At 35.4% G+C, this 17,429-nt stretch overlaps 1 protein-coding gene across 4 annotated transcripts in view; it reads right to left on the bottom strand.

Annotated features, from left to right (window-relative positions):
• Positions 1-17,429, bottom strand: part of CASK (calcium/calmodulin dependent serine protein kinase) — a 370,370-nt gene that overhangs the window by 277,846 nt on the left and 75,095 nt on the right. For 2 of the 4 annotated variants that reach the window (XM_081126670.1, XM_081126672.1), the window contains exon 2: positions 10,993-11,123. In XM_081126670.1, coding sequence (XP_080982796.1) covers positions 10,993-11,123 — 131 coding nt within the window. The remainder of the gene's footprint in view (positions 1-10,992; positions 11,124-17,429) is intronic. The other 2 variants (XM_081126671.1, XM_081126673.1) reach the window with 1 other exon arrangement.

The raw sequence follows: 17,429 nt of genomic DNA, 5'->3' as shown, positions 1-17,429 counted from the left end.
CTTGTTTTTTGGCTTGTTAATTTCTGCAAAAATGATGATAGGGATTTTGATAGGGTGCACTGAATGTATAGATCAATTTAGGGAATATTGCCATTAATTCTTCTGAATGATGAACATGGGAGGTCTTTCCATTTACTTAGTATGTCCTTAATTTGTTTCAATAGCATTTTATACTTTTCAGTTTACAAGTATTGTACTCTTTATTGGTGACTTCAGTCCATTTACATTTAGGGTAATTATTATTATTATTTTTTAAAATATATCTTTATTGAATTCAGAGAGAGGAAAGGAGAGGGAGAGGGAGAGATAGAAACATCAATGATGAGAGAGTCATTGATTGGCTGCAGCTCGCAACCCGGGCATGTGCCCTGACAGGGAATCGAACCCTGATCGCCTGGATCCTAGGTCAATGCTCAACTGCTGAGCCACGCCCGGCTGGGCTAGGGTAATTATTGATGTATGAGGATTTCCTATAGACATTTTATCTTTTGTTTTCTGGTAGCTCTCTACCTCCTTTGGTTCTTTTCCTTTACGTTTCTATCTGTTTTTGTCTGGTGGTATTCCATACTTCTTTCTTTTGTTTATTCTTTTTTTAAGCTATGTGTCTCAGGTTTTTTTTGTTTCTTTTTGTGTGTGTGTGTGGTTACCACTAGGTTTATGAAAAAGAAAGTTTCATTTATACAGTGGTCATTTTTCCTTTGAATGTATCTGATCTCTATCCCCCTTTGCAAATTCAGACCTTTATCCCCTCCCCTACTATGTTTTTACTGTCACAAATTATCCCTGTTTATGCTGTAAGTTTGTTGGTGATCTCACTCATAGTTTTGTGACCTTTTGTTCTTTGTTTCAGGTAGAATAACCCCCTTGAGTATTTCCTGCAATGGAGGTCTTCTGTTGATAAATTCCTTCAGCTTCTGTATGTCTGGAAAAGTCTTTTTTCTCTTTCATACCTAAAAGATAACTTTGCTGGGTATATGATTCTTGGCTGGTAATCTCTCTTTCAGTAGTTTGAATACTTGGTTCCACTCTCTTCTAACTTGTAAAGTTTATGCTGAGAATTCAATGATAATATAACTGGGATTTCCTTTCTAGGTTATTTTCTTCTTTTCCCAGGCTGCCTTGAGAATTCTGTTTTTAATTTTTGACAGTTTTAACAAAATGTGCCTTGGAGAAGGCCTTTTTTGATTGAAGTAATTAGGTGCTCTGTTTGCTTCTTGGATTTGAGGATTTCTTTCCATAGGTTTAGGAAGTTCTTCCTCTCTTCTTCTTCTGAATGCCTATTATTCTTATATTGCTCTTTCTGATGTAGTCAGATAGTTCTCAGAGTTCTTTCATTTTTTTAAATGCTCAACTCCCTCTCTTCGTCCTTCTGTATCATTTCAGATATTGCTAATTCTTCCCTCTATGTGGTCGGCTCTATTTCCTATGCTCGCTAGTTCATTCTTGATCTCTTTTATTGAGTTTTTCATCTCCATAATTGCTGTTTGGTTCTTTTTTAAAGTTTCAATCTCTTTGGTAAATTACTCATTTTGGTCACTGATTTGTTTTCTGAGCTCATTAAATTGCCTGTCTGTATTTTCTTGCATCTCACTGAGTGTTTTCAGATCTGCAACCTTGAATTCTCTGTCATTTATATGACATATTTCCAGGTCTTTAAGTTCATTTTCTGGAGATTTTTCATTTTCTTTCTGAGGTCCCTCGCTACCTTGGTTATTCATGGTATTTGATGAATTCCTTCTCTGTCTAGACATGCATGTATAAGTGGAACTCTTCTAGCAGATTAATACAAAGAGGTCTTTCTATTATTTGCCTGTAGGTGGCACTGAATCACAAGATTTTAGCTTTGTTGCACTTCTCTGGCTATTCAGATCTCTGCAGGGTGGTGTTCCCTGGGTAGGTGGTTTTTCCCCTTGATCCCCTGGTCCCAGGGCAATGTGGTGAGCGATGGAACTCCAAATCTGTGAAATTCCGGTGCTGTCCTCTACAGCTGGATGTTGCTGTCAGTGTAGCAATGATGTGTGGGAGAAGGATGAATTGAGGCAACCCAGCTGGCCTCTTTGTTGCTTTGCCCTCCTGGTAATGGTGACGGTGGACCTCTGCAAGGGCCTTCCTGTGCCCAGGTCTCTGGGCTCAGCTGCAGCTCATATTGCCCACTCCTGCAGAATGCCCACCAAATGTCTCTGCTCCTCCTGACTATAGGGAGTTCCAGCCACAACCTGATTCCTCCCCCCTCTGACTGAGCCCCACTATGAGCTCCTGGCTGTAGGATTACATCGCTGGCTTGTGTCAGCTTTTCTTGCCTCCCCAGTTTGCTCCCCTTGGCCACCGTTAGATGTTTCAATGGGCAGATCTCTCAGGCATGTTTGTTTGTTGAACAGGGAATCCTTTCTGGAATTATAGCTGTTCAAACTGTTGAAACTTCTGAGGGGAGAGACCAAGGGATCTCTCACGCCACTATTCCTTTGATGTTACTCTCTCTCTTCCAGTTTTTTAAAGTGAAAGGTTAGGTTATTAATTTGAGATCTTTTTTGTTAGGCATTTATAATAATATATTTCCCTCTAATCACTGCTTTTGTTGCATCCCATAAATCTTGGTATATTGTTTTTGTTTTCATTCATCTCAAAGTGTTTTCTAATTTCCTTTGCAATTTCTTCTTTACCCTCTGATTATTTAGTACTGTGTGGTTTAATTTCCACGTATTTGTGATTTCCCCATATTTTCTTCAGTTACTGATTTCTAATTTCATTTCCTTGTGGTCAGAAAATACATTTTGTATGATTTCAAACCTTTTAAAATGAGACACATTTGATGGAGTAACATACAGTCTATCATACATCATGTACTATGTGCACTTGAGAAAAATGTGTATTCTTCTGCTGCTGAGTGGAGCACTCTACAGGTGCCTGTTAGGTCTAGTTGGTTTATAATGTTGTTCAAGTTCTCTTTGTTGATCTTAAGGCTAGCTGTATAATGATTTAGAGTTGGGCACTGAAGTTTCCAATTATTATTGTTGAATTATCTATTTCTCCCTTTAATTCTACCTGTTTTTGCTTCCTGTATTTTGGGGCTCTGTTGTAAGGTGAATATATGTTTATAATTGCTCTATCTCCTTGATGGATACTTTTATCATTATGAAATTTACTTTATCTCTAGTAATGATTTCTGTTTTAAAGTCTATTTGATCTGATACTACTATAGCTGCTTCAGCTCTCTTTCAATTATTGTTTGCATGGTACATCTTTTTCTATCAATTTACTGCCAACCTATTTGTGTCTTTGACTCTAAAGTGTGTCAACAGACAGCATACAGTTGAGGCATGTTTTTCATCCATTTTGCCAATCTCTGCATTTGTTTAATTCACTTATATTTAATGTAATTACTGATAAGATAAAATTTATAACTACACTTTTGCTATTGCTTTCTAAGTCTTTTTCACTCCTGTATTCCTCCATTACTGCCTTCTTTTATGTTAAATATTTTCTAGTGTACCATTTTAATTCTTTTGTCTTTTGTTAATGATTATTTTTTAAAATCTTTTTTTCATGTCTTAACACTATATTTTCTGGGTTAGTTTCATCTTGCTTGACTTGGGAATAACAACTAACATCTTACTTATAGCAATATGGCTCAAATTAATACATATAAACTTAATTTAAATAGTATACAAACACTTTAATCCTATAAAACTTCATTCCCTTCTTTGTGCTGTTATTTTCATTTCAATTACATTTTTATACACTGTATGCCCATCAACACATTTATAATTGTTACTTTATGTAGCTGTCTCTCAAATCAGGAGAAAAAAATTACAATCATAAATACATTTATACTGTCTTTTATATTTACATATGCAATTACCTTTACTAGTGCTCTTTCTTTCTTCTTATGGTTTTAGTTACTATCTAGTGATTTCTTCTGAGCCTAAAGGACTACTTTTACTATTTCTTGTAGGGCAGGTTTGCTAGTGAAAAATTTTCTCAGTTTTGTTTATCTGGGAATGTCTTAACTTATCCTTTATTTTTGAGGTATGGTTTTGCTGGATATAGAATTCTTAAGAGACAATCTTTTTATTTCACCATTTTGAATGTTATCCTTTTGACTTCTGGTCTCCATGGTTTCTGATGAGAAATCTGTCGTTAACGTTATTGACGATCCCTTGACTGTGATGAGTTGCTTCTCTCTTGCTCTTTTCAACTCTTCTTATCTGTTGCTTTGGACAGTTTGATTGTGATGTGTCTTTGGGTTTATCCTACTTTGAGTTTGTTGAGCTTCTTAGATGTGTAGATTTATGTTCTTCATCAGATTTGAGAAATTTGGGGGCATTATTTCTTCAAATATTCTTTCTATCCTTTTCTCTCTTCTTCTGAGACTCCAGTTATACACATTGTTAATATACTTGATGGCAACTCTGAGGCCTCTGAGGCCCTGTTAATTTTCCTCAATCTCTTTTCTTCCTGCTACTCAAACTAATTAATATTTTTCTCTAATTACAGTTTACATTCAATATTATTTTGTATCAGTTTCAGGTGTACAGCATAGTGGTTAGACAATCATATACTTTACAAAGTGCTCCCCCTGATATTTCCAATACTCATCTGGTGCTGTACATAATTATATTATTGACTATATTCCCTATTCTGTCCTTTACATCCTTTGTGACTCATTTGTGACTACCAATTTGTACTTCTTAATCCCTTCACCTTTTTCATCTGGTCCCCCAAACCCCTCCCTTCTGAGAACCATTAGTCTGATCTCTGTACGTATGAGTCTGTTTCTATCTTGTTTGTTTACATTGTTCTTTAGATTCCTCATAAGTGAAATCATATGGTTTTGTCTTTCTCTGTCTAACTTATTTCACTTATAGTAGTACACTCTAGGTCCATCCATACTGTTGTAAATAATAAAATTTCCTTTTTATGTCTGAGTAATATTCCATTGTATACATGTACCCCACCTTTTTGATCCACCTGTCTACTGATGAGCCTTTGGTTGCTTCCATTTCTTGGCTATTGCAAATAATGCCGCAATAAACATATGTGTGCGTGTATTCTTTCAAATTAATGTTTTGGGTTTCTTTGAATATATACCCAAAAGTGTAAACTCTGGGTCATGAGGTGTTCCATTTTTAATTTTTTAAAACCCTCCATACTGTTTTCCATTTCATTCACACCAAATGCATGAGGGTTCCATTTTCTCCACATCCTTGCCAACACTTATTTGTTGATTTATTGCTGAGAGCCTTCTGATAGGTGTGAGGTGATATCTCATTGTGGTTTTAATTTTCATTTCTCTGATGATGAGTAACGTTGAGCATCTTTTCATATGTCTATTGGCCATCTGTTTGTTCTCTTTGGAGAAGTGTCTATTCAGGTCCTCTGCCCTTTTTAAAACTGGATTGTTGGTATTTTTTGGTTTTGAGTTGTATAAGTTCTTATAAACTTTGGATATTAACCCTTTATTGGATGTATCATTGGCCAATATCTTCTTCCATTCAGTAGGTTGTCTTTTTGCTCTATTGATGGTTTGCTGTGCAAAAACTTTTTAGTTTGATATAGTCCCATCTGTTTTTTTTCTCTTTCCTTTGTCTGAGGAGATATGTTAGAAAAAAATATTGCTAAGAGAAATGTCAGAGACAAACTAAATAAATAATCTTAATGGACCTATTTTTAAGAATGCTAATTCTTTCTGCTATCTGCTCAAATTTGCTATTGAGCCCCTCCAGTTAACTTTCATTTTGGTTATCATCATTTTTAATCCTAGAATTTCTATTTGGTCCTCTTTTAAAAAATAATTTCCGTGTCTTTATGGATAGTGCCTATTTGGTGAAATATCATCCTCATACTTCCCTTTTAGTTTTTCAGTCATGGTTTTCTTTATTTCTTTCAACACATTTAAAATAGCTGATTTAAACTATTTTTCCAATAAGTCTAATATCTAGGGGTTTGCTCAGGGATAGTTTCTATCGATTGCTTTTTCCTTGTTAGTGAGCCATATTTTTTGTTTCTTTGCATGTCTCATAACTTTTTGTTGAAAACTAGACATTTGAAATAATGTGAAAACTCTGGAAATCAGGATATTACCTCCTCTCCAGGGTTTGTTGTTATTGTTGCTGTTTGTTTGTTTAGTGAGATTTTGGAGATGATTCTGTAAAGTCTGTATACTTTGTTGTGTGTGGCCACTAAGTCTCAGCTTGGTTAGCTTAGTCTTTGTTCACAGGCTTTGTGTATGTGCTGGGGCACACCTTCAACACTCAGTCAGGAAGGTGACAACTCTGCCTTAGCATTCAATTCCTGCTTCCACAGTCTGAAAGGCAGCTAGAGTTGAGAGCTTAAGTCCCTTTCAGATCTTTCCTGAGCTTGTGTACCATACTACAATTGCTGAGAATTGGAATGGGAATGAGACAAGTTAAAATGCCACAAAGCTCACTGTTCTTATCAAGAATCAGCTGTTTTCCTCAAAAAAACTTCCTGGATAGCTGCAAGCTTTGGCGAATTTCCACAGATCTGAAAATGTTGATTTTGCCAGTTTTTGCCAGTGTGCATGTGCGTAGCCTTCTTTTCCTTTTAATCCTCATGTGAGGATATGTTCTTTTATGGATTTTAGAGAGAAAGGAAGGGAGAAAGAGGGAAATGTGGATGTGTGAGAGAAACATTGATTGGTTGCCTCCTATATGCACTCCAACTGGGGATCAAATCCACAACCTAGGTATGTACTCTGATGGAGAATCAACCCATCACCTTTTGGTGTATGGGACGATGCTCCAACCAACTGAGCCACCCAGGCAGGGTTGCATGGCCTTCTTGGTTCTCAAGAATACACTGAAACTTTTCAGGGCCCCTATAGACATTTTATTAATCAGTTTTTATTTGTAAGCTTTTAGGTTAGCCTTCTGTTTGCTCCAACTGTTATCTTCTGCCTCAAGCCTTGTAAGTGGAGTCTTCCAGACAGGTCGAATAATGACAATTTCCTGGGTATGAGGCTTTGAAGAAGTTCCATCTCTGTTCTGTCTTCTTTGGTGACAGCCAGGCTCTTTTTTCTTTTTCTTTCTTTTTTTAACCATGATTATGAACTGTTTTCAAGGTTACTGTGGAGCTGGAGAGAATGGAATGGGAGTGAGGCAAATTAAAATGCCACAAAGCTCACTGTTCTTATCAAGAATCAGTTGTTTTCCTCAAAAAACCTTCCTGGATAGCTGCAAGCCTTTGGCGAATTTCCACAGATCTGAAAATGTTGATTTTGAAATTTTTGCAAGAGTTACCCTTGCTTCTATGGAGATGAGAATTGTCGAAGGTCCTTATTCCTCCAACTTTGCTGACATCATCTGCTATTTAGAACTTTTAGAATGAGATATTCTTGAAGACTAAGCAAACTGGAACGCCATCTATATTCTTTCTAGAAGACAACTTAATAATATTCCAAAATAAAACCCACAATGTTTCAATTTTTAGAATTAAACCATAAATAATTGAGTCCCTTCAAGATCTCAGAACTCTGTCAATTCAGTGTCCAATACATCTTGCCTTTCTTATGTTTCTTATAGCAATTTGCCTGTATTAATTTTGATATCTATTTTTAAAAGAAAAATGTCATATTTCATTGGTATCTCAGCAGAATAAGAGATAGAATGTGTATTAATTAAAAGTTTAAGATAATAGTAAAGAAATTTCATTAATGGGGGTTCTGTATGTAAGTATAAAAATATCCTCCAGTCAGAAGTAATATCCTAATGTGAAAGACGTTCTAAACCATTTAGAAATAATATGACTTTGTAGGAATATAATAAAAGCTGTGAATTCTCTTCCTAGGAAAATGAACATATATATAATTCTGCTTACAATTTAAGGAGTTCTTGGATATTCTGCAGCCTATACATTAAAAATCCCCACTGAAGAAAAAAATTATGACTTTAATGGGAAAATAGAGAAGAGACATTCAAATAATTACAATATCTCATCTTCAATGGAGTAATAAGAATATTGAAACATATAAGTGGTCTCCAACTAATGTACATATTTCATTTCAAAAGCTAGTTTATACATTATATTTAGAATTTATACATGTTTTCTCATAAAACTGTTAGATACAATGGTTGGAGACTATTAAACTATAAGTCTCTTAAGAGTAGATGCTTTTTAAATTTGTCTTTGTATTGTAAAGACCTATCCAAATAAACAGCACATGTTTTGACCCTTTACAAAACATATTTTACCCAATAATATACTTGAGTACAAATGCACTAAGAAAACAGGAAAAAATGTTGAGGCAATGACAAAGATCAAATAAACTACAAAGACAAAAATAAAGTAGAAAAGGAAAGACTGAAGAATAATAGATGTTAAAATATCTGTTGCCTGAGAGACAGGATTAATTAGAAGAGAATGTAATGGTAAAAACAGATTATTTCTAGATATTCTTTTATCAACTTATTTGAACTTTTTGCTGTGTTAAATTTTGCTTCAAAATGTTTCTTCCTAGTATAGCATCTCCTATCTTTAGCCATAAATGAGGTCATTTTGTACCCTAACGATTTGTAAATTGACTTGCAAGGGCAAAGGAGATAAAATGTTTTAACTGTAGTGATGGGAAATGAGTTAGAAGAAGTTGGGAGTGGGGGACACTGTTCAAAGAGGTTGTAATTAATGAAATAAATACTTTATTATTTATTATATATAATGTATCTTACAATAAAATGTGTTCAAATTAGAATAAAGCAAGCTAGTGTGAACATTGTCAGTGTGGGGTATGGGAACTCCATTGCAAAAAAATGGTTGGGGGTGGAGATAAAATTTTGATTATGTTTCTCAGTCACTGTGCTAAAGCTACATTTGGTGTCATAAATATAAAAAACAAATTGCACATTTTCAGTTGAAGAACATCAAATCTGATGAAAACGAGATAAAGTGATAAGTAATACACAGAATTCGACTGGATATCTTTCAATATCTATAGGTTGTGACCCTACCACACAGGATCAGTGGAATGACCTGGCCTTGTCTTCAGAACAGGACTGAAGACATTTATGTAGCCAAAGCAATGCCAAAGTAATGAAGGAGTGAGCTACGAATTCCCACAGATTATATTAGGCAAAGACAAGACTTAAACTAAGAGGCATGAACTACATGCCAGCCCTTTCTTTTAAAAAAATATTTGGCATTTGACTCCTGATAGGTGACAATTGAAAGAGGTTCAGCCTGCTCGGCTGGTGTGGCTCTGTGGTTGAGCATCAACCTATGATCTAGGAGATAGGGGTTGGATTCCCGGTCAGGGCACATTCCCAGGCTGCAGGCTCGATCCCCAGTAGGGGGCATGCAGGAGGCAGCCGATCAATGACTCTCTCATCATTGATGTTTCTATCTCTCTCTCTCCCTCTTCCTTCCTCTCTCTGAAATCAATAAAGACATATTTAAAAAGAAAAAAAAGGAGGTTCAGCCTGGCAGTCTGGGTCTATAGCTCTAGAGGTCCCTTGCTGAAAAAAAATCTATCAATAAACATCCTCAGCCAAATGAAAAAGTAATGAATTGTCTCCCTAAAACTCTCTTTAGCCTGGACAGATTGAGAATTAGGTATAAAGATGAACTAAATTAATATATTATAGGTATATTGAGTAATTGATTTAGACTTGTGATTTTAAACTGGAATCTTACTAACAGTTCAACAGTATCAGAACATTTAAGAGAAATAAAGATTCAACACATCTATATGTTTAATAAACTAGGTTTATGCAAAATTACTTCAGTACTCAGGAAGGTTTTCTTTATTAGTTGACAACTGAGGTTTCAGAAAATCAAATACAGTATATTAAACTTAAATGCAGTTAAATTTAGCTGTAAAGCCTGATTAAAAGTAAATTTTAAATTCTGCTAAATTTATAAAATAATTTGTATTCAAAAGTAATGACAGCCAATTCCACAGTATGAGACCATAAGATATAAAATCTCTAAATCTTACCATAAATTTTCAAATATTAGATAACTAAAAACATCAATTAGTGATTCTTTATGAGTAACAACCTCCAGGAATCTTTTATAATCAGTATATGGATAATAATATTTCAAAGGTTTGCAAAAGTGTTTAAAGGTAAGGATCCTAAAAAAAAGATCTGCAGGAACAGATTAACTTGGAGCTCATACTATGTGGACTTCTACTTCCTAAAGTAGCGTAACTGTATAAAATATAAATAGGTCACTCTGCCTTAGGTTTTCCAATTTAAACTGTTAACTGTACTGCTCTTGGGATTAAAAAGGAAAAAACTAAAGGATACGTCTTCTACTGGACTATGAAAAAGTCTAAAGTTAGAAGACAGGCTAATTAGAAGAATATAATAATTACGCCATATGAAGTATGGGCATATTTGAATTGTGGCTACATGAAACTATGGCTTAAAAATTGTAAAAAATAATTTTAAATGCTTACATACTGTTTATAAAGATTTCTACATTAATATGATCACCTATATCAATGTCTTGAAACAAAATGTCAAGTTCTGCAAATCCTAACAGCACTGATCTTTCAAATTTTCACATATACACCATATGTGACTTAAGCCCAATGTAATATGAGTCTTTTAGTTCTTTTAGATCATATTCTTGAAGGTAGTAAGTTATGGACCTGAAGAAAATTCATCTGAGTTTCTTCTGAATCTGCAATTATCATTTCTTTTCCATTATTTTCCCTCCCTACCTTCCCATCCCATGCTCTATATCATAAGATTCAAAATTAGACCTTAAAAAATATGTTCCGATTGCACTTTCTTCCTAATAAAAAAAAATAGGCCTATAAGCAATCCTAGATGACTTTATAAATCTGTAAATCACTCTAACTATATTTCAAATATACTATGTTCTAGAATTCTAATAAACTAGAATGGAGTTTAAATTGTCTCCACCCACTTCTCACTACATTATACCCTCCATTTTCCCCATCCCCAGATGAAGGTTAGGTTGATAAATGGATTTTGGAGATGAAATAAAGCCAGACATCAAATAACTTACTTGAAATCCATCTCTTACCTTCTGTACTTAACCCTGGACTTGATGTGAACTTGGCTACATCAACAATTTTTACAGCAAATTGTTGCCCAGTTTCTCTGTTGATACATCGTCGTACAACACTGAAGGGACCCCTAAAAAAATAAAAAGCCAAGTTTAATTCATTGATTTTCTTAAGTTTCTATTTCCTTGCAACATCTTACTGATATTTCACTGTCTACTACAGCCATAGTTTTTAAAATCAAATTTAAGTAATGTAATTTTGAACATATTTTTCTATAATTCATGAGGTAATTCATAACAAAGTTATTAAACCATAAAAGCAGAAAACAAATTTGCATTTCAAAATCACTTTTAAAAACTCTAAATAGCATTCTTAAATTCAAAGCAAATAATCTTTGTAATATCCTATATATAGGGTGTTCCAAAAAATGTATACACACACTTTGAATAATTATGAAGGCAGTGTTTATGAAAATACATTTCATTTTCATTTAACAGCTATTAGCTGTTCAAGTGTGTATACATTTTGGGAGGGACACGCTATATATTATCAACATCTTAAACAAAATAAGAACTTGATTACTGGCAATATACATAGCTTTTATATTTTGAAACAGAAACTTAAGTCATTCTTGACCCCTTCTTCTCACCTTACCTGCCACTTTTCTAATCTTTACTAACAAGTCCCATTGACTTTATCCTAAATATCTCTTAATCCTGTCCACGTCTCTCCATGTCTCACACCCTGGTCCAAGCTACTACCATTTTCTACCAGAACTACTTAAAAACTTTTCCTATTCATTCTTGCAGTGATGTTTTAAAAATGAAAATCTGATATTATGTTCCTGCTTATAATCCCAGAGAGAGAAGGTATGTGCAATATATATATTTACTCAAGAACCAAAATACATAAATAATTCTTAAGTAAAATAAGAAAAGAAAATATACTCAAATAAAATCTGGGCAACACACTTGAACAGACACTTCACAAAGAGAAAGGCCTCAAAGCCCTCCATGATTTGGTCACCAACAACCTCTCCAGTCTCACCTGCAGTCACAGAGAAATCCTTCAACCTTCTCAAACTTTAATTTAGAATTGTCCTAAACTGCCATAAGGAAGGAAGTAATTTGTGCCAGCAGAGTGCCACTGGTCCAATCATTTGCTTACCCAGTCCTCCTCTCAATCTAAATTGATAGCTCTCGAAACTGGGAAGAGATGAAATTGATGAAACACCAATGTCCAGGCCCAGGCATTAAAACACACACACACATGCACACACACATAGCCCCTTGTGATTAACAGTTATCAAATAAGTATCTGAACTAAAGATAAGTCAAAGGTAGATTTCTACATTTTTAAATCAACTATTGAATAATGCCAAATGCAATAGCAATATACTATAGTATTTTATTTGAAAGCTAGAATGGTTTAATTCATCAAATACACACACATGTATATGTGTGTATTTTCCCCCTCCTCAGAAAAACAAAACAAAAACAGAACAAAACAAAACACTCTCGTTGGCTTTTACAGGTAAAAACTGTACACCTGGATGCATGTGCTCAATCAGCACACAGAGAAAGGTTCTTCATGTATGCTACTATAGTTGTGATATTGCTTGCCTTAAAGTATGTTTGTCTTTTTTCTTTCAATTAAAGAACAAGCAAAAGAATACAGTCTAATCCAGACTTAAACATTTCTCTGAGAAGATTTGAATTAGCTGATTTCATCATGCCATCATCAGGACATCAATTACACGACAACTTCAAATCTCTCTCTTGAAACAACCTAACAAAGCTAAACTGGAAGGAAAAGAAATGGTAATAATACACCTTTCAGAGCTCTATAGAAACAGGACCTTTTTGATAATCACTCAATACTATTCAAAGATTTTCCTTTGTGAGAAGACAATATAACAAAGTGAGACAGGACTCAAACAAATGTTTTCATTCTCAATCTGAATGTCTTACTTGTGATCATTTATCGTGACAATAGCAAGCAATTCCAGGAAAAGCTTAATGTAATTGGTTTCGGTCCATACATAAACCCTTGGGACTCTCTCTCTACATTTGTGTAGTGTGCTTCAATACAATACATCTTTCTGGAAATTTTCTGAGATCTGTATGTGGGATTCTTTATGTTCAATTGAGTCAATTCTTTACTTTTTCCCATTTGAACAAAGATGAGGAAGAAAGCACAGCTTCTCCCCCCACCCTTTTAGTAACAGTAAAAGGAAGAAAGCTAGGAAGAAGGGAGAGAAAATAAAACATTGAGACAAAAAACCCAAGCAAACAGAAACCTGTTTAAATCTGTGAATAAAAATCTAATCAAATCAATTCTTTAAAAAATTTTTTTTTATTGTTGACACTATTACAAATGTCTCCTATTTTCTCCCTTTTTGCCCCCCTCCACCCAACCCCCACCTCACCCCCAGGTCTTCCCCATGCTATTGTCTGTGTCCATGGGTTATGCATATATGTTCACTGGCTAACCTCTTCCTGTCCTCTCCTCCCTATCCCCCCCGGGCCCCCAGCCCTGAGGTCTATTATTCTGTTCACTGCTTCCAAACCTCTGACCCTATTTGGTTCATCAGTTTATTTTGTTCTTTCAATTCCACTTATAAGTGAGATCATATGATATTTGTCTTTCTCTAACTGGCTTACTTCACATAGCATAATACTCTCCAGGTCCCTCCATGCTGTCTCAAAGGATAAGAGATCATTATTTTTTACAGCTGCGTAGTATTCCATGGTGTAAAGATCCCACAGCTGTTTTATCCACTCATCTACTGATGGACACTTGGACTGTTTCCAGATCTTAGCTATTGTAAATTGCGCTGCTATGAACATAGGGGTGCATATGTTATTTCTGATTGGTGTTTTGGGTTTCTTAGGATCTATTCCTAGAAGTCGGATCACTGGGTCACATGGAAGCTCCATTTTTAATTGTTTGAGGAAGCTCCATACTGTTTTCCATAGTGGCTGCACCAGTCTGCATTCCCACCAGCAGTGTACCAGGGTGCCCTTTTTTCCACACCCTCGCCAGCACCTGTCATCAGTTGATTTGTTGATGGGAGCCACTCTGACAGGTGTGTGGTGATACCTCACTGTCATTTTAATTTGCATCTCTCTGATGATTAGTCACTTTGAACATGTTTTCATGTGTCTCTTAGCCATCTGTGTGTCCTCTTTGGAGAAGTGTCAATTCAGTCCTTTGCTCATTTTTTAATTGGATTGTTTGTCTTTCTGGTGTTGAGTTGTATGAATTCTTTGTGTATTTTAGAAATTAACCCCTTACAAGATGTATCCTTGGCGAATATGTTTTCCCATACAGTAGGCTCCCTTTTCATTTTGTTGTTAGATTTTTTTGCTGTGCAGCAGCTTTTTAATTTGATGTAGTCCCATTTGTTAATTTTTTTCCTTTGTTTCCCTTGCCCTAAGCAATGTATCAGTGAAGATACTGCTATGTGAGATGTCTGAGATTTTACTGCCTATGTTTTCAATACATAGTACAATAATCAAAATGAAAACTTTTCTAGAAAGCTCAAAAGTAGATTTGAGCTGGCAGAATCAGCAAACTTAAAGATAAATTGGTAGAGATCTATGTTTTCTTCTAGGATTTTTATGGTTTTGTGACTTACATTTAAGTCTTTTACCCCTTTTGAATTTATTCTTCCTTGATTTCATTGGTAACTCATTCATTGTTTAATAACAAGCTATTTAGTCTTCATGTGTTGGAATGTTTTTGAGTTTTTTCATTGTAGGTTTTTCTAGTTTCATGCCATTGTGATCTGAGAAGATGCTTGATAGAATTTCAATTTTCTTGAATTTGTTAAGACTTATTTTGTGTCCTAATTTGTGGTCTATCTCTGAATCAAATAAATTCTTTAGGCTAATTTTATAATGTGAGGCAAAAAATTAATTTTATGTAAGAATTATTGATGACCTGAAAACCGGTCACAAGTAAAGCATTTTCAAGGGGTTAGCAAAGGTAAACCAAATTTAGTACACCAAAAGGATACTGAAATACACTTCAAGTCAACAAATTCTGCCTTTGAGTTCAGACTCTCAATCTGCTTTTAGTCTCTCTACTGCAGCTTCCCAACCTTGACACCACTGACGTTTGGCCTGGATAGTTGTGCGAGGATATCTTGTGCATTGTAGGATGCTTAATAGTGTCCTCGGCCTCTAACTGCTAGATGCCAGTAGCATTCCCTTAACCAGTTTTGACAACCAAAAATGTCTCTAGACATTGTCAAATGTCCCCAGGAGCGAGGGAGGAATTGCCCCACATCAAGAACTATTGCTCTATTTCTAATTATGAGTAGACAACCAAGCTTCAAAGATATCTGAAGAGTCTCTAAGTTGGGAGATAGAAATCAAAACAAACAGAAAGAGCAACTTAGAGGAAACAGACTAAACAAGAAGAAAACTTCAAAATACCATTAATATCCTCAGAAAGATATTATAACTATGAAACAAAAACAGAGCTTTCAGAAAACAAGGGGGCCCTTGAAAAATAAACACATGAAGAAATTTAACTCAAAGAAGGGCTGGCTGATCAAGTTGAGGAAATTTCCCAGAAAGTAGGAAATTTCCCAGAAAGTAGAGCAAAAAGAACAACAACAACAACAGAGGGAAGGAACTCAAAGGAATAATCCAACAAAACATCCCAAAACTTAAATCATGAGTTGCACAAATTAAAAGGATCCACCAAGTACTCAGCAAGATAGATAAGAGACCCATGTCCGCACATGCCACTCTGAAATTTAACACCACTGTGGGCCAGAAGAATTTCAAATTTCCAGAAGTGGGGGTAAGGACGCTCTGGGAGGGGAGGGTGACTTAGTTCATACACAGATCAGGGGACCAGAATGGCATCCAGTCTCTCAATGGCAACGCTAGAAGCAAGAAGACAACAGGGTAACACCTTCAAAATCCTGAAGGAAAATTATTTCTAATCTTTAATTCTACATCAAGCAGAAAAATCAATAATCAAAATAGATTCAATGACATGGAAGCATAGATCAGACTGAGACTGTCAGAGGGATGGAGGAGAGTATGTGGGTGGAGGGGGAGAGAGTAACCAAAGAATTTATATGCATATATGCACAACCCAAGGACACGGACAATGGTGGGGAGAGGGACTGGGGAGGGGGATGGGACAGGGTGGAACGGGTTATTGGGGAGAAAAAGGGACATCTGTAATATTTTAAACAAAAATAAAATTAAAAAATTTAAAAAAAGACATTTTTATATATCAAAGAACTCAAATTATTTGCAATGCATAGTTTCTGGAGAAATTATTGTAGAATATGTTTGCCAAGTAAATAGGATGCCAAGGGACAGCAAATAGGAGATCCAACATAGAAGGCAAACCTCAGGAGTACAAGGGAGGGAGACCTTAGGCTGACAGTTATGTGTCGTCACAGATTTCCACTGCCACTGATCACCTTTTTAACCTAAAAATAGAAGGACCAAGTAAGCCACGACCAGGTCCTTGTGTTTTGCTTTTCATGACCAGGGGCTGATCAGATTCCTGTTCTCTGCAGACTGGATCAGCAGAGCATTCTCATTTCACTCCATAGAAGTGTTCTCCTGTTCCTGAGAGCTGGAGGCAAGTCTCAGTGAGCTGAAAAGCAGAAAATGCAGAGCAGCCTATGCTATGACTGCATCCCTGCTGGACATTCAGCACTCAGCCCTGCACTACAGCATCGACACCCTGTCTGTGAAGAACCAAGTATCCTGGGATTTACTTGGGACCTTGCTGACTTCCCAGCAGGGTCTCTTATATGCTGTCAGGATATCTGAAGCCAGCCTGGGAACAAGAATTTCTGTTCAGCTTCCCTTCTAAAAGTCTTTCTACAATAGTGGTAATATTGCCCTTTCCTTACACAGTTAAGTTTGTGCTTGCTACTCAGTTTTTAAAGACTAAACAATACACTGTTTAGGAATATTTATGATTAATATTATAAGGAATGATTAATACAAAAGCCAGAACAGTGGTTATAGGGGGTGTCATAATTGGGAAGGGGCACACAAGGGGCTTTTAAAGGTACTAGTAATAATCTATTCTTAATGTGAATGAGTCTTCATTTTATTATTATTCTTTACACTATGTATAACACACTTTATACACTCCTCCAACACATATATTTCCCAGTTAAAAATAATGTTTTTAATGACTGAGTGCTACATCCCTAAGATCTTGCTAATCAAAGGAGTCTTAATTTTTTACATATCTGTATAATACAAATTATTTTAAATGACGTGATAAATATGAACAAAAATGTTTGCATCTCAAAGATAATAATGTAAATATGAATTTTGTTAATTGTAATTTTACATCTAACTGAACTAAATTTAAAATAATACTTTAAGTTGTTATACATAAACTTTGGGGTGACATCTGTAATATAAAGTTCTCATCCTATAAG

The sequence above is a fragment of the Miniopterus schreibersii genome, assembly GCF_964146895.1.
Source record: "Miniopterus schreibersii genome assembly, chromosome: X".
NCBI classification, from domain to species: Eukaryota; Metazoa; Chordata; class Mammalia; order Chiroptera; family Miniopteridae; genus Miniopterus; species Miniopterus schreibersii.
The sequence above is the reverse complement of the archived record's forward strand: the minus strand, read 5'-3'. Positions and strand labels throughout refer to the sequence as shown.